The sequence below is a fragment of the Geotrypetes seraphini genome, chromosome 7, assembly GCF_902459505.1.
Source record: "Geotrypetes seraphini chromosome 7, aGeoSer1.1, whole genome shotgun sequence".
Lineage (NCBI taxonomy): Eukaryota > Metazoa > Chordata > Amphibia > Gymnophiona > Dermophiidae > Geotrypetes > Geotrypetes seraphini.
Genome location: NC_047090.1, coordinates 43,880,305 through 43,903,883, shown reverse-complemented (window position 1 = coordinate 43,903,883; position 23,579 = coordinate 43,880,305). Strand labels below are relative to the sequence as shown.

Here is a 23,579-nt window from a genome sequence, read left to right as displayed (position 1 = left end):
TATATGTTAATTCTATTAATTAAAAGTGGTCAAGAAGTCATGTTATTTCATTTTTGAAACATGGCAAGAGAAATCTTGTATTTACAAAAGAAAACAGGCATACTACACTTCTGTAGTTTCTGAATTTTAGAGGAATAGTTTAATATATAAAAAACTTACTTTAGAAAACAAGTTGATATATTTCCCTTTTATGAACTTGTAGGTCAAACAGTTTCAACTAGCATACCTTGACTACCACCAGGTTGGAGTGAATAACAAAGAAATGCAGAATAAAGGGAGACATTAAAGGAAAAAGAATACAGGACTGCTTTAAAGTCACCTACCTGTCGAGAAGTTCCCAATCCTCTCCTCCCCAATGTTCCCGGAATTCTATGGTGTTCATTCCACCAATCATATCCAAGTCGGATTTATAGATACCTAGAAGACCAAATCCATTCACCTCCCAGTAACCTGTAAGTAAAAGAAAGAAAGGAAAATTACAGTATCTTGTTAAAAGAACAGAAAAAGTGGTTCCAAACCAGTTATTACTTGCTATTACAATAACTTGTCATCAAACAAGACTAAACCAATTTTGACTGAGCTCTAGTGGTCAAGAAAATTGGGAAAGCATATCAGGCTTGTTATTAATTTTTGAAGTTAAACATAGAAACATGATAGCAAATAAAGGCCAAATGGCCCATATAATATCTTCTACTTTCCCCGCATGCCTGTCCCACACTTTCTTGAATTCAAACACAGTCTTTATCTTCACCACCTCTGCTGGGAGACTATTCCATGCATCTACCATCCTTTCTGTAAAAAAAAAGTATTTCCTTAGATACTTCTAGGAGTAGGAATGAATGAAGCTTCTCATAAGAGACAAAAGAGAAATGAACTGACCATGATCTCTTCATTGGTACATCCTTACTTTCTTTTTTTTTTTTTTTTGCTGCTTTCAAAATTATCTCCGACAAGGATTTTGATGGATAACATGAGGAAAGACCTAATGAAGTTTGAGGAATGGTCTGAAATTTGGCAGCTAAAATTTAATGCTAAGAAATGCAAGATCATGCATTTGGGCTGCAAAAACCTGAGGGAACAGTTTGGGGGTAAAGAACTTTTGTGCATGAAAGAAGAGTGAGACTTGGGTGTGATAGCATCTGAAAGTTAAGTGAAAAATGGATTAGTCCAATAAAATGGTATTTTCTTATTTCTCATTATTTGTTTTATTTCTATTTGTTAATTTGTAAAGTGGTGATTGTTTTGTATCAGATTTTTCAAATTTACTACTACTATTTACATCTACTGTCTTCATATTTTGCACAGTATTAGGGGACATGTGTCTCTGTTTCTGTGGTGTTGCATTGTATGCAGAGCCTTGCATCTTAGGGTTTCAGTTTTATATAGTACTTTTAGTTTGTGGGCCCATATTTGCTTAGGGGTTATCTGTGTTCTGGTAGGAATGAATGTTTAGAAGTATACAGTGTGTTTTGTGTAGTTTAATTTTGTGGTTAACCATTATGTGTTGTTAATAAGATTATATTGTATGTATACAGTATATGGAAAATGAATGGAAAAAATTGTATTACAATTAGTACTATTATAGGAGCGGGTTCTGGGGATGGAGATTGGGTGGGGTGGAGCTTTCAGGCCCCCCCCCCCCCGCATTCTGCTGCCTATGAATCTAAGGTAATCCTTCTTTATAGAAAGGGTGGTAGATGAGTGGTGTGCCTCAAGGTTCTGTTCTTGAGCCTGTTCTTTTTAATATTTTTATAAACGATATTGCTGAAGGGTTGTCGGGTAAGATTTGCCTCTTTGCAGATGTTACCAAAATCTGCAGTACAGTTGACATGCCGGATGGTGTGAATAACATGAAGAAAGACCTGGCAAAGCTTGAAGAATGGTCTGAAATTTGGCAGCTAAAATTTAATGCTAAGAAATACAAGGTCATGCATTTGGGCTGTAAAAACCCAAGGAAATAGTACAGTTTAGGGGGTGACAAACTTATGTGCGCAACAGAAGAGCGGGATATGGGTGTGATTATATGTGGTGATCTTAAGGTGGCCAAACAGGTTGAACACGTGACGGTGAAAGCTAGAAGGATGCCATTGGAACCCATTACATCTGTCTTGGTAAGGGAGAGTCCAAACAGTTAAGATGATGATTCTGCCTATGGTTTGTTACCAAATGGGTATGTTACCAGTGGTTTTTCAGGGGTCTTTTTACAAGAAGTTGAATAGTATTCTGGAAGCAGCAAGAATTGCCTTAGTATCTTTACAAAAGCCAATTGTGGAGGGTGGAGTAAATTTCCCAAATTTTTATAGGTATCATCAAGCCTATATAATGCGTCAGGGTATGTATTGGATCCTCCCTGAGCTCATGACTGGTTATGGTTGTTATGGCAACTCATTTCTCCACTGCGATTAGGTCACGTTCTAAGTATCAAGTTACCTAGATTGTACAAGGACAATAGAATTTTACTAGACACGTAGCAAACTTTAAAATTTATCAATAATTTGACACCTATTCCAATCCATAAACCCATGTGTCAGTCCCTCTTGCTGAACTCCAAGATTCAAATTGGCGGGTTTAAGGTCATCTGGAAACACTGGATGAAAATACATATCTTGGATGATGTTATATTTGATGGTAAGCTGCTTGACTTTTCACGATTGCTACATAAATTTGGTCTTAACAAATCACAAAATTATAGATGGTTGCAATTGAAGCAGGCCATTCAGGAGCATAGTTTGCCGGTCTTATGTATTCAGGTGGACTTCCTGGGACACCAGGCCGCTCAGTGGTATAAATTAATATCTGGATTTTTGAATAGAAAACCAAAGACTGGTCTGTGTGACATTTGGAGCATTAAGATGGCCATGAATTTGGGCTTGGAGGATGAGATGTATTGTGTCGTCATCTATGAGACAAACTTGGTTTTTTTTGTTACACAGAGCAGTTTGGACCCCAGTTCGTTTACAGAAATTAGACAGCTCTAAGTCTAATAGATGCTGGCACTGTCATCTCTAAGCTGGGACATTAGATCTTTTACTGTTCTATTGTCTCTTGATACTTCGCTTTTGGAACTCCATTTGGGGTCAAATGTATAATTTACTGGAGAATCTGGTGGCATTATCGTATGATACGGTATTATTTGGTACATCAATGAGAGCTAAGAGCTAAATTTCTGCTAATAATAATAAACTTTTGCTCATTATGACAGGGTTGCCATACAACAAATTATGAAAAATTGGGATCGGCTGAATTATAATTTTTGGTGGAATTCGTTATGCCATATCTTTAAAACGGAACGGGTAATAGCCATAAAGCAGGGGCATTTTAACAAATTTAGGGATGTTTGGGAGCCATTAACAAAATATTGTACAGAATGAGTATTATTTTTTCCCTTTGTTCATACACATCTAGGGTGGGGATAGTTTATGTTTTCTTATGCTTAAGAATAACTGTTGGGTATAAGGGGGGAGGGATATTTAATGTGAATTAGACTTTGATGGAATATTAAGTGATGCTAAAGTGTAAAGTGATTGTATTGAAGCCTTAATTCTGTAATTACATAACTTAAAGGAATACCCCCAATCCGCCCATTCCACTCCCATTTCCACACCTCCATTTTGAACTCACATGTAAAATATAGGTGTAGATTCTGCACCTAAATTTATACATGTAACCTTAAATTGATTCTAATTAGCATCTCGTAAAATGTCAATTATCAGCGATAATTAGCTTGTTCAATTAAATTGTGTGTACAATTTGGGTATGCAACCAAAATTGTGCATGCAATTTTTGACACTTTTTATAGAATGTCTATATTTTTTGGACAAATGACTCACATTTGTCTTACCATAAGGCTCACATGGAGTGGCACCACAATGCAATCTCATGACTATGGGTGCAAAGGCCATCTTCCCTTTAATACAATGTTTTCTAATGGAGTCAATGATACCATATGGAAAGTGGATATGGAGGTCACATAAAAAAATTATGCTGTTCCGATCCTGCAACAAATGAAGAATTAATTCATTAAAATCATTTATTTCTCTCACTAAAACTATACGCACTTTTACCCTCTACGAGAGTAATTTTATTACTGTGCAATACATAAAAATATGTGCATACTTTTACCTGTGCTAGTTTAGAAATTTTTTCCTGCGGCAAGCCGTGAATAACAGCTACCGTGTCATTTTATAATACCAGGGTACAAACTATATCGCAGTGATATGGTGGACCCAATTGGTGAAGGTGTAGCATTATATGTTAAGGAGGGCTTTGAATTGAATGGAGTGAAAATTTTGCTGGAGCTGAAACACAACTTGGAATCCCCTTGGGTAGAAATTCCATGTGTAAAGGGAAAATGGAAAGTGATAGAAATTAGGAAGGCTAACAAACTAGGTAACACAATAATAATGGGTAATTTCAACTACCCAGATACTGACTGGGTAAATGTAACATCAGGGCATGCTAAGGAGATAAAATTCCATAATGAAATCAAGAACTGCTTTACAGAGCAGCTGGTTGAGGAACTGACAAAAGGCAAAGCAATTCTAGACCTAGTTCTTAGTGGAGCACATGATTTGGTAAAGGAAGATAATGGTGCTGGGACCACTTGATAAAAGTGATCATAACATGATCAGATTTGATATAATCCCTGGAATAAGTTCACACAGGAAATCCAATACAACAGCATTTAACTTAAAAAAAAGAGATTATGATAACATGAGAAGGCGTTGATGTTGTCAAAAAATACCATCTTGGAAGCCCAGACTAGATATATTCCATGTATTAAAAAAGGAGGAAGGAAGACGAAATGGAAGCCAGCGTAGTTAACAAGTGAGGTGAAGGAAGCTATTAGAGTTAAAAGAAAATCTTTCAGAAAGTGGAAGGATCCAACTAAAAATACTTGTAAACAGCACAAGGTCAAATGCAAGGCGCTAATAAGGAAGTCAAAGAGAGACCTTGAAAAGAAGATTGCTCTGGAAGCAAAAACACACAGTAAAAACTTTTTTTTAGGTTATATTAACAGCAAGGAGCTGAGAAGAGAATCAGTCGAATTGCTAGATGACAAAGGGGTAAAAGGGGCTTTCAAGGAAGACAAGGCCAAAATAGAGAGATTAAATGAATTCTTTGCTTCAGTTTTCACTGAGGAAGATGTGGGGGAGTTACTGGTGCCAGAAACGGTATTCAGTTCTGATGAACCAGAGAAACTCAAATAAATCTCTGTAACACTGGAAGATGTAATGGGTCAGTTTGACAAATTGAACAGTTGCAAATTGCCTGGACCAGATGGTATATATTCCAAAGTGCTGATAGAATTGAAAAATGAACTTGTAGAGCTATTGTTAGTAATTTGTAAATTTTCTTTAAAATCCAGCATAGTACCAGGAGACTGATGGGTGGTCAACGTGATGCTGATTAAAAAAAAAAAAAAAAAAGTGTTCCAGAGGTGATCTGGGAAATTATAGATCGGTGAGTCTGATGCCAGTGCCGGGCAAAATGGTAGAGCCTAGTATAAAGAACAAAATGACAGAAAATATACATAAGCGTGGATTAATGAGAGAAAGCCACCATGGATTTAGTCAAGTGAAATCTTGCCTCAACAATCTACTGCATTTCTTTGAAGGGATGACTGAACATGTAGATAAAAGTGAGCCGGTCGATATTGTGTATTTGAATTTTCAAAAGTCATTTGACAAAGTACCTCATGAAAGACTTATGAGGAAATTAAAAAGTCATAGGAGAGGAGGTAATATCCTATTAAGATTTAAGAACTGTTTGAAACTTAGAAAACATATGTAAAACCTCCTAGTGGTATGTGATGCAATATTACAATTCAATTATTACAATTAAATGTATGAGATGTTATAATCACTCTCAGATGTTTCAATAGGTTTCCCCTTCAATTCACACCAACACAGAGGTTAAGCATTTAAATATTTGTATTTATTTGTTGCAACAACAACAAAAAAAAAGACAACAACAATTGAGAGTGAAAGGAAACCGGAGAGATCCCGGAGGATTGGAAAATAGCAAATGTCACGCCCATCTTCAAGAAGGGCGCAAGGGGGGACCCGGGAAACTACAGGCCGGTGAGCCTGACCTCAGTCCCGGGAAAGATGATGGAGGCACTGATTAAAGACAGCATCTGTGAACACATCGAAAAAAATGGGCAGCTAAAACCGAGTCAACATGGCTTCTGTAAGGGTAGGTCATGCCTCACAAACTTATTGTACTTCTTTGAGGGAGTGAACAGCCAGGTGGATAAAGGGGAATCTATAGACATCATTTACCTTGACTTCCAAAAAGCCTTCGACAAGGTGCCACACGAGAGACTGCTTAAAAAGATATGGAACCACGGGGTACAAGGGGAGGTCCACCGATGGATCAAAAACTGGCTGGCAAACAGGAAGCAGAGGGTTGGCGTAAAGGGACACTACTCAGACTGGAAAGGGGTCACGAGCGGAGTTCCGCAAGGGTCGGTGCTGGGACCGCTCTTGTTCAATATCTACATAAATGATTTAGAGGCGGGAACTAAGTGTGAAGTCATTAAATTTGCAGATGACACCAAACTATACAGCAGGGCTCAAACCAAGGAAGACTGCGAGGATCTCCAAAAGGATCTAACGCAGCTGGAAAAGTGGGCCGAAAAGTGGCAGATGAGCTTCAACGTGGGGAAATGCAAGGTCATGCACGTGGGGAAAAAGAACCCGATGTTCACATACAAAATGGGGGGAACACCACTAGGGGTTAGTAACCTGGAGAGAGACCTGGGAGTGATGGTAGACTCAACACTGAAGGCATCGGCGCAATGCGCCACAGCCTCTAGGAAAGCAAACAGAATGCTGGGTATCATTAAGAAGGGTATTACAACCAGGACGAAGGAAGTCATCATGCCGCTGTATCGTGCAATGGTACGGCCGCATCTGGAGTACTGTGTCCAGTACTGGTCGCCGTACCTCAAGAAAGACATGGCGGTACTTGAGGGAGTACAAAGAAGAGCAACCAAACTGATAAAGGGAATGGAAAATCTCCCATATACCGACAGATTGAAGCAGTTGGGACTTTTCTCCCTGGAGAAGCGAAGACTTAGAGGAGACATGATAGAAACCTTCAAGATCCTAAAGGGCATAGAAAAAATAGACAGGGGCAGATTTTTCAAATTAAGGGGCGCCACAAGTACAAGGGGGCACTCGGAGAAATTGAAAGGGGACAGGTTTAGAACAAACGCTAGGAAGTTCTTTTTCACTCAGAGGGTGGTGGATACATGGAACGCGCTTCCAGAGGCTGTTGTAGACAACAAATCATTAAATGGTTTCAAAGAAGGTTTGGATAGATTCCTAGAAGAAAAAGGGATTGGGGGGTATAGATAGGTATAGACCATTGCTCAGGCAATGGGCCTGATGGGCCGCCGCGGGTGCGGACCGCTGAGCAGGATGGACCTATGGTCTGCCTCAGCGGAGGCAACTTCTTATGTTCTTATGTTCTTATGTCCAGAAATTGTTGTCAAATGTTGTTCAAACAAGGTAAATTAAATATAAATATAAAAGAATAGAAAAGCTAATTTACTATTCACAAGTGATCAAGTTTGCATTGATAACACCATCATAGTTAGTGATAATATTCAAACGTCAAACATGTCATGCCTTTCAGCTTAATACCAATTTTGTTCTAGGATATCTAAATCCAAAACCAGAAGTCATGAGGAAGAGATATCATCAACCATGATATAGTTCAACAGATCAGGTCTTTATTATTATTTTTATTTGTTCATTTATTTTTGTCTTCTTTATTCATCGTGTTCATTTATTTTTGTTTTCAACCTGTTTTTTTTGGACTGGAGCTTAGTCATTTTTTATTTATTATTCCTCCTGTTTGACTGTTAGCTCTTGTCCAACAGTCATAAGTCTTACTTGCTGCAGTTGGGACTTGTTCCTCTTTGGTGCTAGGGGAGATCGGCTCTGTCAAGTGGAGCTGGCGCTGGGGCCCTGCGGCTTTTCTTTCATTGGTGGCAGCAGGGCTTCGATTTCAGAGAAGCTCCCTTTCATGCTGGGGGGGATTGTGCCACAGCTCATGGCTGCGCCGTTGTCTCCTTCCCCCCAGGGCCTGAAGATAGTTGTGTATCGCCACCCCCCGACAGGCTGGGACTGGGGACAGTTGGCAGAGATTGTGTGGTTGGTTTGTGCCAGTGGAGCATGCCTGAATGACATGCGGCGGGTTGGTGCCAGCATCAGTGGACCTTCCGTGGCCTGCCTCTTCTTCCCAGATTTGTTGCCTTCAGCTCTTGGGCCTCTGGCTCTCTCCTACTTGGTGTCTGCTTGTTCGTTCACTCCCTCCTATTTCTACCCGCTGGGGGAGATGCCAGTCATCAGCTGCTTCGAGACACAGCCATCAATTCCTTCTCCTCTGACAGGTATGATGCCATTGTCTGGGATAGCACCGCAGCCCACCAGTCCTTTGCATTGATCATTCCTTGCGGATATGGTGTTCCATTGGACTGGAATGATGATTGGACTTAGCACCAGACTGGAATTTATTTTATTTGATCTCTTTTACTTATTTGTTTCTTGCTGGGTTTGTTTTAATTTTTTTTTTTCTTCTCTTATTTCCATTCTTCTATTTTTGCTTGATTTGTAATTTATATATTCATTTTGTTACCTACTATTCTATTTTGAAATGTAACCTTTATTTTCAATCTTCCTGGATACTTTGGGGTTCTCAGTTGCTAATATTATGAAGTTTTCTATAGGGGTTCTTCTTCTTTTCTTCCTCTTTTCAATTTATCTTTTTAGACAAGTGATGCTTTTCTCTTAGGCACTTTAGTTTAGATTGTGAGCCCGTCTGGGACATAGAGGGTAGTTCAAAGTGCCTATTATTAGTTTTGTAAACCGCTTAATACTCATATCAAATTCAATAAATACAAAATACAATGCAATTTGTGGCTGTAGTTTGTGCACATACATCTGTCTCTTCATACATGTAGCCATTACCATATAGCAAAATGTAGGATAAACACATTGTATTGTATATATGGGAAAATGTAACTCATTTTGACTGTATCTTATGTAACCCATTCCGAGCTTGGGGAGAACAGGACAGAAAATGAATTAAATAAATAAAAGGAGTTTGAAATCAGTGGTGTAGAAATGGGGGGGGGGGGCGGGGGCGTCATGTTAGTGTGGGCTTCATCACCCCTCCTCCTCTCTACCCCCTGCCTCTTCCCATTCCTCCCCTTCCACGTGTGTGCCCCCCTCCCTTCCCCCATATCTCTAGTTGAAGTTGTCGTTCGCAGTGCTCTTTGTGACCCCCCCCTCAGCTTTCCCACTGATGTCATTTCCAGGCACCGCGCACAGGAAGTGATATCAGAGGGAGAGCCGACGGGGTGGCGAGCAACAACTTCAACTAGAGGTACAGGGGAAAGGAAATGAGGGTATGCGCGGCAGGCGGGATCAGGGGGGTGGAGATGAGGGCAGGGAAGGGGCGCCACCGCCCTGAGCGCCCCTCACCCTTGCTACGCCACAGTTTAAATGTACGTGGAAATGAACAGGGGAGCCAGTGAAGTGATTTGAAGGGTTCATAGTCAGTCGCGCGCTGACAATAGAGGGCAGACAATTCAGTGCAAGACACCAGCACGCTGCGGGAAAACTTAGTTTTAAAGAGCTCCAAAGCGGGGTGTGAGTGGGAACCCCCCCCCCCCACTTTACTGCATAGTGTTCCCGCTGCTGTTGGGGGGGGGGGTTGGAACCCTCCATTATAGAGAAAACGGAACTTTTTCTGATTTTTTTCGGGAAAAGTTCCGTTTTCTCTATAATGTGGGGGATTGCACCCCCACACACACCCTCCCTCAACGGCAGCACAAATAGTATGCAGTAAAGTGGGGGGTTCCCCCCACGCCCCACATCGGAGCTCTTTAAAACTAAGTTTTTCCGCAGTGCGTTTGTGTCTTTCGCTGACTTGTCAGCGCTCGATTGTCAGCGCACTGGTGTCTGGCGCGCGATTGTCCCGTCACCGATTTGAGGAGAGGAGTAATGTGAGCATAATGACACTGGCAGAATATTAGGCGTGCAGCAGCATTCTGAACATATTAAAGGGCAGAGAGATTGTTTAGTGCAGGGGTCTCAAAGTCCCTCCTCGAGGGCTGCAATCCAGTCGGGTTTTTAGGATTTCCCCAATGAATATGCATGAGATCTAAGTGCACGCACTGCTTTCCATGCATATTCATTAGGGAAATCCTGAAAACCCGACTGGATTGCAGCCCTTGAGGAGGGACTTTGAGATCCCCGGTTTAGTGGAAGACCTGTGAGAAGCAAGTTGCAGTAGCTCAAGCGAGAGGCGATGACAGCATGAAAGAGGGGTCTCGGCACTGTGCTTAGGCAGGAAAGGCCAGATTTTAGCGGCATTGTAGAGAAAGGAACAACAAGTTCCGGTGGTCTGATGGATATGCGAAGAGAAGGAAAGAGATGAGTCAAAGATGGCCTCGAGGTTGCGAGGGAGGATGAGAGTGTTATCCACAGAAGTGGAGAATGGAGTAAGAGGAGAGGCAGGTTTAGGAGGAAGGATAAGAGGTTCAGTCTGAGCCATGTTTAATTTTACAGAGTGGCGAGACTTCCAGGTAGCAATGCCAGACAGGCAGGCTGAGACTCGAGACTGGATTCCTGTAGAAATTTCAGGTGTAGAGAGGTAGATCTTCAGGAAGAGATTAGAGCACAAAGAGAAGAAGTATAGATAGAGAAAAGAAAGTTCCCAAGACAGAGCCCTGAGGTACACCGACAAATAGCGGAATGGCTAAGGAGGATCCTCCAGAGCTTACGCTAAGTGTGATGGGAAAAGTAAGAAGAAAACCCATAAGCAGTGGCTTAACGAGGGTGTGAAGCACCTGGGGAGTGGCACTCCTTCCCCGCCCTCTTCTCTGACCCCCACCCCCATCCGCTCCTTCCCCGCCTCCTACTGCCATGCACGAGTGCCCCTTCTCTTGCCCCGTATTTCTTCAACATTCATAGCACGAGCAGCAACCCCAACCTGCTGCTCATGTCAGTGTTGGCTCTTCCTCTAACGTCACTTGGGGTTGTTACTCACGCTGTGAACGTTAAAGAGATATGAGGGAAGGGGCGCGCGCACATGGTAATGGGGAGGGGGGCAGAGAGTAGGACGGGTGCCAGCATCCCCAACAAAATAGCATCTGGGGTGAACCGCTCCCTGACCCCTCTTACTAAGCCACTAACCATGAGATAATAGAACCCTGAAACCCAAGCAAGGAGTGTATCGATGAGTAGGTAGTGATCTAAAGTGTCAAAAGCCACACATAGATCAAGAAGAATGAAGACGGAGTAGAGGCCTTTCGATTTGATGAGGAACAGGTCATTGGAGATTCTAGCAAGGGCAGTTTCTATAGAATGAAGACGGTGAATTTGAGTGACACTTAGCCAATTAAGTACTACAGAAAATTAGTCAAAAACCCGAAGGAATGGTACAGTTTAGGGCTGAAAAGCAGGACCTGGGTTTGACAGTATGTGATCTTAAGGTGGACAAACAGGTTGAAAAGGTATGGTGAAAGCTAGAAGGATGCTAGGGTGCATAGGAAGAGGTATGGCCAGTAAGAAAAAGGAGGTATTGATGACTCTGTATAAGACTCTGGTGAGACTTCATTTAGAATATTGTGTACAATTTTGGAGCTCGCACCTTCAAAAAGATATAAAAAGGATGAAGTTGGTCCAGAGGAAGGCTACTAAAATGGTGTGTGGTCTTCATGATAAGGCATATGGGGACAGACTTAAAGATCTCAATATGAATATTTGGAGGAAAGGCAGGAAAGAGGAGATATGATAGAGACGTTTAAATACCTACATGGCATAAATGTGCATGAGTTGAGTCTCATTTGAAAGGAAGCTCTGGAATGAGAGGGCATAGGATGACGTTAAGAGGTGATAGGCTCAGGAGTAATCTAAGGAAATACTTTTTTTTTTTTTTTTTTACAGAAAGGGTGGTAGATATGTGGAATAATCTCCCAGTAGAGGTAGTGGAGACATAGACTGTCTGAATTCAAGAAAGCATGGGATAGTCACGTGGAATCTCTTAGAGGAAGAGATAATGGCTACTGCGGATGGGTAGACTGGATGGGCCATTTGGCGTTTTATCTGCCATCATGTTTCCATGTTTCTAATTGGTCAGCAGCTGGATAAATCACTTTGGATATTGGCTCTTCAGTTTGTAATTGAAGCAAAGGAGTGTAAAGTGACTTGCCCAAGTTCACAAGAAGCGACAGTAGGATTTTTACTGAGCTTCCTGGTTGTCAGCCCTGTGCTGTAACCACTAGACTATTCCTCCACCTCATATTTTCCTTGTTTCTATGGTTAAAAAGCTAATGCAATGTAGTAAATAGGCTCCTTGGTGCATTAAAATCTATATTTTTGTAGACTCACCTTGACATGGTCTATCCCAGCCTGTAGACCTGCTGAACGCTCAAAGTTGCCTTGTAGGCGCACATACTGATAGCTGTGGAAAAGACAAAGTCATAATTCTTTCTCTATCCCCTGCTTTTACTAAGGTGCTACATGCTAACACGTCCATACTGTTATTTAGGGTCCTGACATATTAGGGTCGTCCAGAAAAACCAAAAGTTGGAAAAACTGTGTGAATTGAAGTTTATCCCATGAACTTGATTGCGATTGATCAGAAAATAATTTAAAAAAAATTTTTAAGCCTATCCTGGGGTTCCTCAAAACCACTGATTAATTTACATCCTTCGTTTTCTAGAGGATCTCTAATTAGAAAATGAAGAATGTAAATTAAAGAACTAAGGCCGGTATTGGACAGAATTCAACGGTCTGTGTCCCATATATGGTGATTCGGTGTAGAACGGGCTGGGGTGGGCATCAATGTGAACTCCACTAATATGGAACAGGAGGATGAACTCCACTAATATGGAACAGGAGGATGAACTCCACTAATATGGAACAGGAGGAAGTCTGCAAACAACAGGATGGTTGGATAGACTGGAGTGAGCTCAGACAGCAACATCAGCATTTGGAGCCTAGGACAATACCAGACTTTACAGCCTACGGCCCAGAAATATCAAAGAAGAGACAAGTTAATCTAATCATGTTCTGCCATCATTTACTATGTTACCTGGCAGAAACCCAAAGAGTAGCAACATTCCAGAGCTGAGATTGTGATGTCATAATGCCTCATTCCACCAATACCTAAGAGCCAACCTCAGCAGTGATGTCACAATGGCTTGATTAGATGGCAACTTCAGCATTTGGAGCCTAGGACAATACCAGACTTTACAGTCTACGGCCCAGAAATATCAAAGAAGAGACAAGTTTATCTAATCATGTATTTCTAAAATGGGTATAATTTATGGGCAGACTGGATAGACCGTTCAGGTCTTTAACTGCCGTCATTTACTATGTTACTATAAATTTGCTATTATTTTTGCTTAATGGAGCAAATTTCTTGGTATTATAGCTATAACTTTACTGCTTTCATACTCAGCAATGATACATTGATAAAATTGCATTTTATGTCAAGTCTGATAAAGAACAATAAATCAGTACAGAAATAACACTAGAGTCTGCAATATGCTTATTATAACAAGTGGGACCAGATTCCTTAGAATCCCACTAACACAGTGTTTATAACCACAAAAGAATAGGAAAACATTCTCCTGTCATCAAATAATGATAAAAAAACATTTTATGCAAAATCTCCAGCAGTATTTTATTACGTAAACCTTCAATATCTGCACTTTATTGTGGAAAATAACAAAAATGTAACATACTTTGCTAATAGCTAAACACATACACTTTGGTATAGTAGGGTTACCAGATTTTGCAATTGTAAAATCCAGACCCATGGCCCCGTCGTCCCCCCTCAACCTGTTCTCATGTTCAGAGCCACATTGGGAGAGAATCTGCGCATGCATGATGCAATGACATCACCACTTTGCATGTGACATCACCACTGACGCATGTGACATCACCACTTTGCATCCGCGAATGCGCCGATGCTCTCCCGACGTGGTCCTGAGCTGGAAGCTTTTCAAAACCCAGACAAAGTGCCGGGTTTTGAAAAGCCATCCAGACACCCATACATGTGTTCCAAATACTCAAGCATTCAGGAGTAAATTCTCTATTAGTACGTCTATGTTAGGCGTGCTTTAGACGTCCGGGAAACGGTAGTGCCAATTAACCGATACTTAGGCGTACGGTAGACGTCCCTACAATCTACTCGCGCAAAATAGATGCAGGTTTCTGAAACGTCATTAAGACGTTTCCAATGGACCCATGATAGACGTGGGTACGGTTTTTTGGACGTCTCCAATGGACCCATGATAGACGTGGGTACGTCTTTTTTTTTTTTTTTTTATATAAATTATACTTTATTTATACTCTTTATTATCACACATTCAGCATTGTAAGTATAGGATGATGAAAAAGATAACTAAAACACAGTATACCATTTTGTAAACTATATATTAGCTAATCTAACAGAGAACACTTCTGTGTTGTATCTTTTTCCTCTAGGATATCAGAATTCTACAGTTTACCATTAATACAAGGAAAAAAAATATGTTATGTTTCAAAGGAGAACTGAGTGGGTGTTGAACTTACATTATCAGTATGGAAGGTGGGAACCGGTAGATGTGTGCTACACAGAAAGCTGTACAGGAATGTCATACTCACCTCCTATTAGAAGTGGAAAGGATAGGACTTTGAACACCATATAGACTTTTTATAAACTTCGTTTAACTTCCACAAAGACTGGCAGGAAAGGCACCCTAAGTCATCCAATAAGCTTTCTCTCGATTTCCCAGAGACATTATTTCAGAGAGGATAGTTTAGAAGTGATATCTTGCTCGAAAGAACACTCTCCTGGTCTTAAAACATTGCAAAAATCAGCTCATTCTTCACAACAAGAAACAGAATCAAAACACAGATTAAACCTGAATGTGGCTTCCAGTTCACAGGAAGAGGAAATAGCAAGCAGCACAATGCTGATCTCATTGTGACATCATCAAGGTGCACCTGGAATGTAGATATGCCACAAGTAAAAGACAAGCCGGGAGTTGAACTCACAACCTACAGATGATCGATATAGTGCTTTTACTCACTGACCTACACCTGTGTCTCTGGATCCCTGTCATAGCATACCTTAGTGATGTGCTAAAGTATACTCTACTTAGCTATCATATCACAGTCAGTTGAGGCAAAAGACTGGTAGCTCAATGGTGTAAAGCACCGTTGTCACGGATGCAACACCCATATTCTTAAGTATGGTTCAATAAATGTAATACAGAGTCAAAATTATGCTGTTTATTTTATCAAACCCAAGCTCAACTTTGTAATGTATTGTGTATAGTCTCGCTAATGTGTTTGTGATGAAAATTAGATGCGATACGTGTATATATATAAAACCCTAGCCGCGCATGCGCACATACCTGCGTGCTTCTGTGATCTCTGCTCTGTGATCAGTAGGTCTGTGGCCAGCAGGAGTGCAGATGCAGCAGCCAGGTGACTCCCCCCTCCCTCCCTCCCTCCCTCACCACCAAAATCACCATCGCCAAAGCTTCCTCCTTCTGCCCAGCCAGGAGGAGGGCTCCGAGTCGCTGAAGACTGTCCCAGATCGCTCAAAAATTAACCTTTTCATCTGAGGTGCGAGGCTGCGGTGACCTTCCTCCCCGGCTCACTAAGGTTTCATCTTAAGAAATTCAAATGCATTGTAGAGAATGCAAGTGACTATTCTCTGTCATCCTAGACACCCCTGCAACACCCCAACAACACACTCCTGCAGCATAAACCCCTCATGTTATAATCAAGTAAAAGACAAGCCAGGAGTTGAACTCACAACCTATGGATAATTGGTACAGCATGTTTACTAACTGAGCTACCGAGCTACTTAACTGTAGCCCTAACCCTAACCATAAAGTAGCATCTGACATTATAGAAGCCGTTAGAATTTTGAAATCGTTTTGGACGTTCATTGGGTGTTCTCAGATCAAATACACCTGTAGATACTTGCAATGATTACCCCTTGTCAAATCTTGTACCTAAAGCCATTTCTGGAGACTCCCATTCCCAAGTCCCCAACATAGCTCAGTGTTTAAAAGCACTGCATGTATCTTCCAAAGGTCAGGGGTTCAAGTCCTGACTAAGGTTACCAAAGACATAATATTTTTTTTTTTCCACCCACCCAAACATGCATAGCTAAGCATGTGAACCTCTTCATTTATTTAATTTATAACGTCATTGTGTTTGGGGGAGGTGAAGTTTCATTAGGTTTACATGGTAAGCTTCTAAGCTTGTACCTAAAGCCATTTCTGGAGACTCCCATTCCCAAGTCCCCAACATAGCTCAGTGTTTAAAAGCACTGCATGTATCTTCCAAAGGTCAGGGGTTCAAGTCCTGACTAAGGTTACCAAAGACATAATATTTTTTTTTTCCACCCACCCAAACATGCATTATTTAATTTATAACGTCATTGTGTTTGGGGCAGGTGAAGTTTCAATAGGTTTACATGGTAAGCTTCTAAGCGTTCTGCTGTACTTTTTTGTATAACAGCGATATCGGCGTCGTTGAGCATGTAATCAACAGTATTGATGTAGAGTGGACTAGCTGCTGCACGTACGCCCATGAGGCACAAAATACGTCATCGCGGTTTTTTTTTACACTGATCATAGAATCGCTCGTTCTTCATATGCAGTTATTTCCTATAAAATGGCAGCCAGGACACAGCCAAACCAGGCTCTTCCTACCAAACGAGCATAACTACTTTGTAGTGCCTGGCCATCACAGGTCATATCTGCAATTCAGAAACTCCTGGATTTGCCTGACCTGGCGGTATAACAGAAGAGCCTCATGTACCAGGGAAGTGGAAAGGATAGGACTTTGAACACAATATAGACTTCATATAAACTTCGTTTAAGTTCCACAAAGACTGGCAGAAAAGGCACCTAAGTCATCCAATAAGCTTTCTTTCGATTTCCCAGAGACATTATTTCAGAGAGGATAGTTTAGAAATGATATCTTGCTTGAAAGAACACTCTCCTGGTCTTAAAACATTGCAACAATCAGCTCATTCTTCACAACAAAGGTAAATCCCATAACTTACACTGGCCAACTTAGAAACAGAATCAAAACACAGATCAGACCTGAATGTGGCTTCCAGTTCACAGGAAGAGGAAGTAGCAAGCAGCACAATGCTGATCTCATTGTGACATCATCAAGGTGCACCTGGAAGGTAGATATGCCACAAGTAAAAGACAAGCCGGGACTTGAACTCACAACCTACAGATGATCGATATAGTGCTTTTACTCACTGACCTACACCTGTGTCTCTGGTTCCCCTGTCATAGCATACCTTAGTGATGTGCCAAGGTATAATCAGCTTAGCTATCATATCACAATTAGCTGACACAAAAAAGTGGTAGCTCAATGGTTTAAAGCACTGCTTTCACTGACTCGAAATCCATATTCTCAAGTATGGTTGAATACATAGTTCAAAAGTGCTGTCTTGATCACACACAAATTCAACTTTTCTAATGTTTTGTATCTGGTATTGCTAATGTGCTGTTTCAGATGAAAATGAGATGTGATTGGTCTGTATCTTGTAATTTTATTCAAATGAGTATTGTGTCAGCTGAAGGAGTTGAGGGTGTTAAAACCGAACTGTACTACTGAATGAATCTATTCCGTTTAGGCGCTTAACATTTGGCGTCCTATATGCTACAATAATGGCATTCCTTTGGTAAGTAATCACAACATCCTTAAGTGGTTTAAGATTTTTATTGTAGAATATTATGTCATTTCATTGACACTCAAAAGTCCAGAAAAGCGGTGTGAAATTGTAACACATGCAACTGCAGTTTGCTGAGATGGATCACAGCTACACCGGTATACAGAGTAAGCCACTCCTAGGTCCAAATCAACTCCCAGCCTACAGGAGGAAAGGGTACAATGTCAGTGCCTGTGAAATATTAAGATTTCCTCATGGTAGGGTAAGGCAGGATGTAGGAAAAAGACAGGAAAGTAAGGAGGTCAGAGAATAAAGGCCAGAGGTTTATGCCAGAGAAGCAAGGGAAATAAAAGCCATCCTCCTTGTTACAGAGTCCATATGTGAGCTAATAACCTACACACACTGGTTGGAATGTTGAAGGTTAGTAGAAGTGAGCACAAATGTCTCATACCTACCTATGCACAAGTATCAGGAATACGTCACAGGATCCGCCCGTATCACAGGAACAGCTTCACGATGAGATGCTAGCCATAGGAGGAGGAGGAGGAGGAGGAGATCAGCTGGGCCCGAACACCTGCAAAGAGGGGAAGCATGTTAATACATTGGAAAAGTTCCCCACCTCAAACTGTCACAATACCTACAGTTACCCTATAGCAGTGTTTTTCAACCGCTGTTCCGCGGCACACTAGTGTGCTGCGAGATGTTGCCTGGTGTGCCGTACGGTCAGGGCCGCTATCAGGGCAGTACCACCAGTCTAGGGAGAGGGGCGGTCCGCCCCACGTGGACAGGAGAGAGCTGGACGGGGGACCCGCGGAGTTCAATACATCTCGAGCCGCGAGGCTCGTCTTCTGTTCCTGCATGCCCTGCAGCTAACATATAGCCGATCGCAAGCGTTCCCCGATATCAGCGCTGACGTCGGAGGGAGGGCTTAAGCAAAGCCTGCCCTCCGATGTCAGCGCTGACGTCGGAGAATACTTCCATTCGGCTATTTGTGCGCGGCAGGGCAGGCAGGAAGCAGAAGACAAGCCTCGCGGCTTGAGCTTCGTTTTGCTGAGAAAGTTGCAAAGATGGGCTGGGAGGCAAACACGGAACACAAAAGGGGGGAGGGAGTGCGTTTTGGACACAAGGCATGAACTTGGGAGAGAGGAAGGGAGGGAAAGAGATGCTGAGGTGGGGGAGGGAATGCGTTTTTGGACACAGAAGAAATGGACTTGGGAGGGAGGAAGGGAGGGAAAGAGATGCTGAGGTGGGGGAGGGAATGCGTTTTTGGACACAGAAGGCATGGACTTGGGAGAGAGGAAGGGAGGGAAAGAGATGCTGAGGTGGGGGAGGGAATGCGTTTTTGGACACAGAAGAAATGGACTTGGGAGAGAGGAAGGGAGGGAAAGAGATGCTGAGGTGGGGGAGGGAATGTGTTTTTGGACACAGAAGAAATGGACTTGGGAGAGAGGAAGGGAGGGAAAGAGATGCTGAGATGGGGGAGGGAATGAGTGTTTGGACACAGAAGGCATGGACTTTGGAGAGAGGAAGGGAGGGAAAGAGATGGTTGTGTACACGGGGAATAGAAGAAAGGAGAATTTTTGGTCATAGGGAGGGAGTGAGGTACAGATAGTGGCATACCAGGGTGGGGGGGGACGGTCTGCCCCACCCCGGGTTTACGTCCCAAGGGGGTGCACAGCTGGCCACCCTCCAGTGTTGTCCCTAGGCCGGCAAACTGCGGCTCTTTAGCCACTTGAGTGCCACCGCCGCCATCGGGAACAGGCCGGCGCCAAGTTCTCCCTGCTTTTCCCTGTGGGGCCGGCCAACTCTCGCCACTCGCGTCAATTCTGACGTCGGAGAGGACATTCTGGGCCAGCCAATCGCTGCCTGGCTGGCCTAGAACGTCCTCTCCGACGTTAGAATTGACGACGGGTGGCGAGAGTTGGTCGGCCCTGTGGGGAAGAGAAGCAGGGAGAACTCGGTGCCGGCCTGTTCCCGATGGCGGCAGTGGCAGCCTATTCCCCAGTGGCGGTGGCAGCATTATAAAATACTTTCTTTGTGTTTATTTGATTCCTATATATTTATATATAGTCAATATAGGCACAGTTAAATTTTTTAACTTTTTCTAATGGTGGTGTGCCTCGTGATTTTTTTCATGAAACAAGTGTGCCTTTGCCCAAAAAAGGTTGAAAAACACTGCCCTATAGCTTCAGTTGAACTTGAAGTACCAGCATGGATAAGGGAGGGGGGGGGTGCTAGTCTTATGCTACACAGAAACTTGTAGACCCATACCATCATTAACTCCTACAAGGTGTGGAAAGCTGAGCAGCATATAGGCTTCTGATAGCCATAGTTTTAACATTTTAGCAGTATAGGTCATCCAATCTGCTTTCTCTGAGCTTCCACTATAGATGTCATTTATACCTAAAACTAAGGGGGTGTTCAATCAACACACATGCTAACCTAACACCAGCATGTGTCGATATACGATTTGTTGTTGGTAAAACAACAAAAAACCAAGAGGTTCTAAACTGCTAGCTCTTACCAGGCCATCGAGAAGCACATTACGATGCCCTTGTATGGTGACGATGAAAGTGTTGGACATCCAACCTGCAACAAGAGTATGAAAGCTGTTAGCTATTTGACATGTGGGCAATTCATCATAAAGCCTGCTAATGGAATGATATACAGGAGCAACATAGTGAATGAGGCCAAAAACAAAGATAGCTTACCTATTATTCTACCTTTAATACTTGAGCTGCTACCAATAACTTCTTGCTTTGCTGGTCAGGGACATCTGAACTTTAACTTCTGCCTAGAGAAAGAGGCATCATCACATTCACTCACATGAGACAGAGACAGACAGAGAGAGAGAAGCTGTTTGGGGTTCACATAAATATACTCACCATTATCCCAAGAAATGGGCTCTTATTAGGTTGTCCCTGACCACCTGCCCTCTCCTACGCTCTTCTTGCTCAGGTAGAGGCCTGCGTCTAGCTTGGATGTCCTCGTCATCGTCACTGTCTTGGACCGGCTCAGGAGGGTCTGGCATCCGTCTTCTCAGCGCTAGGTTATGTAGCATGCAGCAGGCAACAAACATCCTGGACACCTTGTCGGGCCTGTACAGCAGTTGCCCTCCTGAGCGGTGTAGACATCTAAAGCGGGACTTGAGCAACCCAAACGCACGTTCCACGATGGTCTTTGTGGTGTTCAGGGCCCGGTTATATCGCTCCTCCTCTGGCTGTTGGGGACGCACAATTGGGGTCATCAACCACGTCCTCAGGGGATAGGCACGATCACCTGCAAGGAGAAACAATATTAGAAAAGGGGCACATATCTGTTGTCCATTGTTCTGCATCACCTCCAAAGTTAGCCATGACCCTGTGGTAAAATGAGAGAAAGGCGGTTAATGTAGCAAAGCTTTATCTGCAGTAGTACGTTAACTCACCAACCAGCCATCCATCTTGGATTTCACCCCTCTGGAACCTGCCACCTAGGCCAGAGTGGGCCAGGATATAAGCGTCGTGGCAGGACCCTGGGAAGCTGGCACACACATCTGTCACCTCCATGGTAGCACTACAGACCACCTGCATGTTCATGGAATGATATGCCCTCCGGTTCCTAAATTGCCTTTCAGTTTCAGCAGGTGGTCTGAGTGCTACGTGTGTGCAGTCTATAGCTCCCAGGACAGAGGGGAAACGTGCCAGTTGAGCAAAACCCCTCATTGTGCGTCGCCGCTCTGCCTCACTCATCGGAAACTGGATATACATAGCAATACGCCTTAAAAAGACTTCCAAAAACTTATTGATTATCCTGGATACAGACGGTTGACTGATGCCAGCCCCAGCTCCCAGGGGCCTTTGGAAGGTTCCTGTAGCCAAAAATCCCAGGGCTGTAGTTACTTGTACATAAACTGGAAGGGAATGTCCCCTAAGAGTGGTGCGCTCCAAATCCACCTGCAGTTGCTCACAGAGATGAACTATGGTCTCCCGATTAAATCGAAAGAGACCAATGCACCGCTCATCTGTCATATCAAGGAAGTTTGCCCTGGGCCTATATACCCTGGGGGCCTGGCGTCGGCGTCGGCCTGGGCCTCTGCCTCGAACCTGGCCACGCCCCAGGGCCACAGCCGGACCTCTTCCTCTACCTCTAACCTGGCCACGCCCCGGGGCCGGGGCCGGGGCCAGACCCCTTCCTCTGCGCAGCAATCTATCATGGGCCACCACACGTAAGACAAACTCAAAGTCGTCAGCCATCTCTCAAAACAATACCAGACCAAAGACACAACTGACAAATACACAACAAAAGGGAGAAGATGGGGGAAAGGAGAAACAATACAATCACAGTACAAAGTCACAATATCACAAATCAAACACCAGAAGCATGAACGCACGGGAGTCTAAAGGAGACAAAATAATGGTTTTTTAAAGATCCTTATATACTCTCGACGCCGATGTAGCGTCTGACGTCATAACCGTTAGAATTTTGAAATCTATTTGCACAGTCATTGGGTGTGCATAGATCAAATACACCTGTAGATACTTGCAATGATTACCCCTTGTCAAAGCTTGACCCTATAGCCATTTCTGGAGACTCCCATTCCCAAGTCCCCAACATAGCTCAGTGCTTAAAAGCACTGCATGTATCTTCCAAAGGTCAAGGGTTCAAGTCCTGACTAAGGTTACCAAAGACATAATATTCTTTTTTTTTCCACCCACCCAAACATGCATAGCTAAGCATGTGAACCTCTTCATTTATTTAATTTATAACGTCATTGTGTTTGGGGGAGGTGAAGTTTCATTAGGTTTACATGGTAAGCTTCTAAGCTTGTACCTAAAGCCATTTCTGGAGACTCCCATTCCCAAGTCCCCAACATAGCTCAGTGCTTAAAAGCACTGCATGTATCTTCCAAAGGTCAAGGGTTCAAGTCCTGACTAAGGTTACCAAAGACATAATATTCTTTTTTTTTCCACCCACCCAAACATGCATAGCTAAGCTAAAATATGTGAACCCAATCTTCATTTATTTAATTTGTCATTGTGTTTGGTGGAGGTAAGCTTTTAAGCGTTCTGCTGTACTTTTTTATATAACAGCGATATCGGCATACTTTAGGGTGTAATTAACAGTGTTTCTGTAGCGCGGAGCGGCTGCTGCAAGCACGCCCAAGCAGCACAAACACGTCATCGCGTTATTTTGCGGTGTGACGTCATAGAATCGTCCGTTCTTCATATGCAGTTATTTCTCATAAAATGGCTGCCAGAAGACAGCCAAATTTTACCACCCAGGACACCAGGCTGCTGGCCAGGCTGTTTCTCTCCCGGGAGCACCACTATTTTGTAGTGCCTGGCCATCGCAGGTCATACCTGCAATTCAGGGAGTCATGGACCCGCCTGACCCGGCGGTACAATCGCAGAGCCTCCTGTCCTAGGGAAGTAAGTATTCCAAGTCAGGCCCTCACAAATAATCATGTAAAATGTAATGATGGAAACCTGTCTCAATCAAATTGTTCATGTTTTGTGGGTAAATTTTGATTCCTTTTAAAAACTACAATTGTGCATAATAAATCTTTTACATTGAATACTGAAATTAAAGCACATCCCAAAGGAGCAGTAGTAGGATTTCAAATGACAAATTCAGCTCCTAGAAGGCATCTATTCCATTCACAACATGCACACAACTAATTTTTGGGTCACAAGCTTCGCATTTGTAATAGAAACATCTTGAAATCAACTTTGCCAAAGTGCTGCTATGTCATTTCAAATACCTTCAACTCTCCTGTATCAATCTGCTGGTCTAGGGAGATAGTGGCATGACGTTTAAAGTGACAGCGTCAGTACCCTGACGTCAGGGGTTTCAAGCCACGCTGCTCCTTCTGA

The 23,579-nt window shown here is 42.8% G+C and overlaps 1 protein-coding gene across 1 annotated transcript in view; it reads right to left on the bottom strand.

Annotated features, from left to right (window-relative positions):
* The window catches only part of B4GALNT3 (beta-1,4-N-acetyl-galactosaminyltransferase 3), a 251,193-nt gene that overhangs the window by 2,740 nt on the left and 224,874 nt on the right, over nucleotides 1–23,579 (bottom strand). Inside the window, exons 18-20 of the mRNA XM_033951856.1 lie at nucleotides 12,411–12,483; nucleotides 3,842–3,995; nucleotides 324–450 (exon numbers count right to left, since the gene is read on the bottom strand). Coding sequence (XP_033807747.1) covers nucleotides 324–450; nucleotides 3,842–3,995; nucleotides 12,411–12,483 — 354 coding nt within the window. The remainder of the gene's footprint in view (nucleotides 1–323; nucleotides 451–3,841; nucleotides 3,996–12,410; nucleotides 12,484–23,579) is intronic.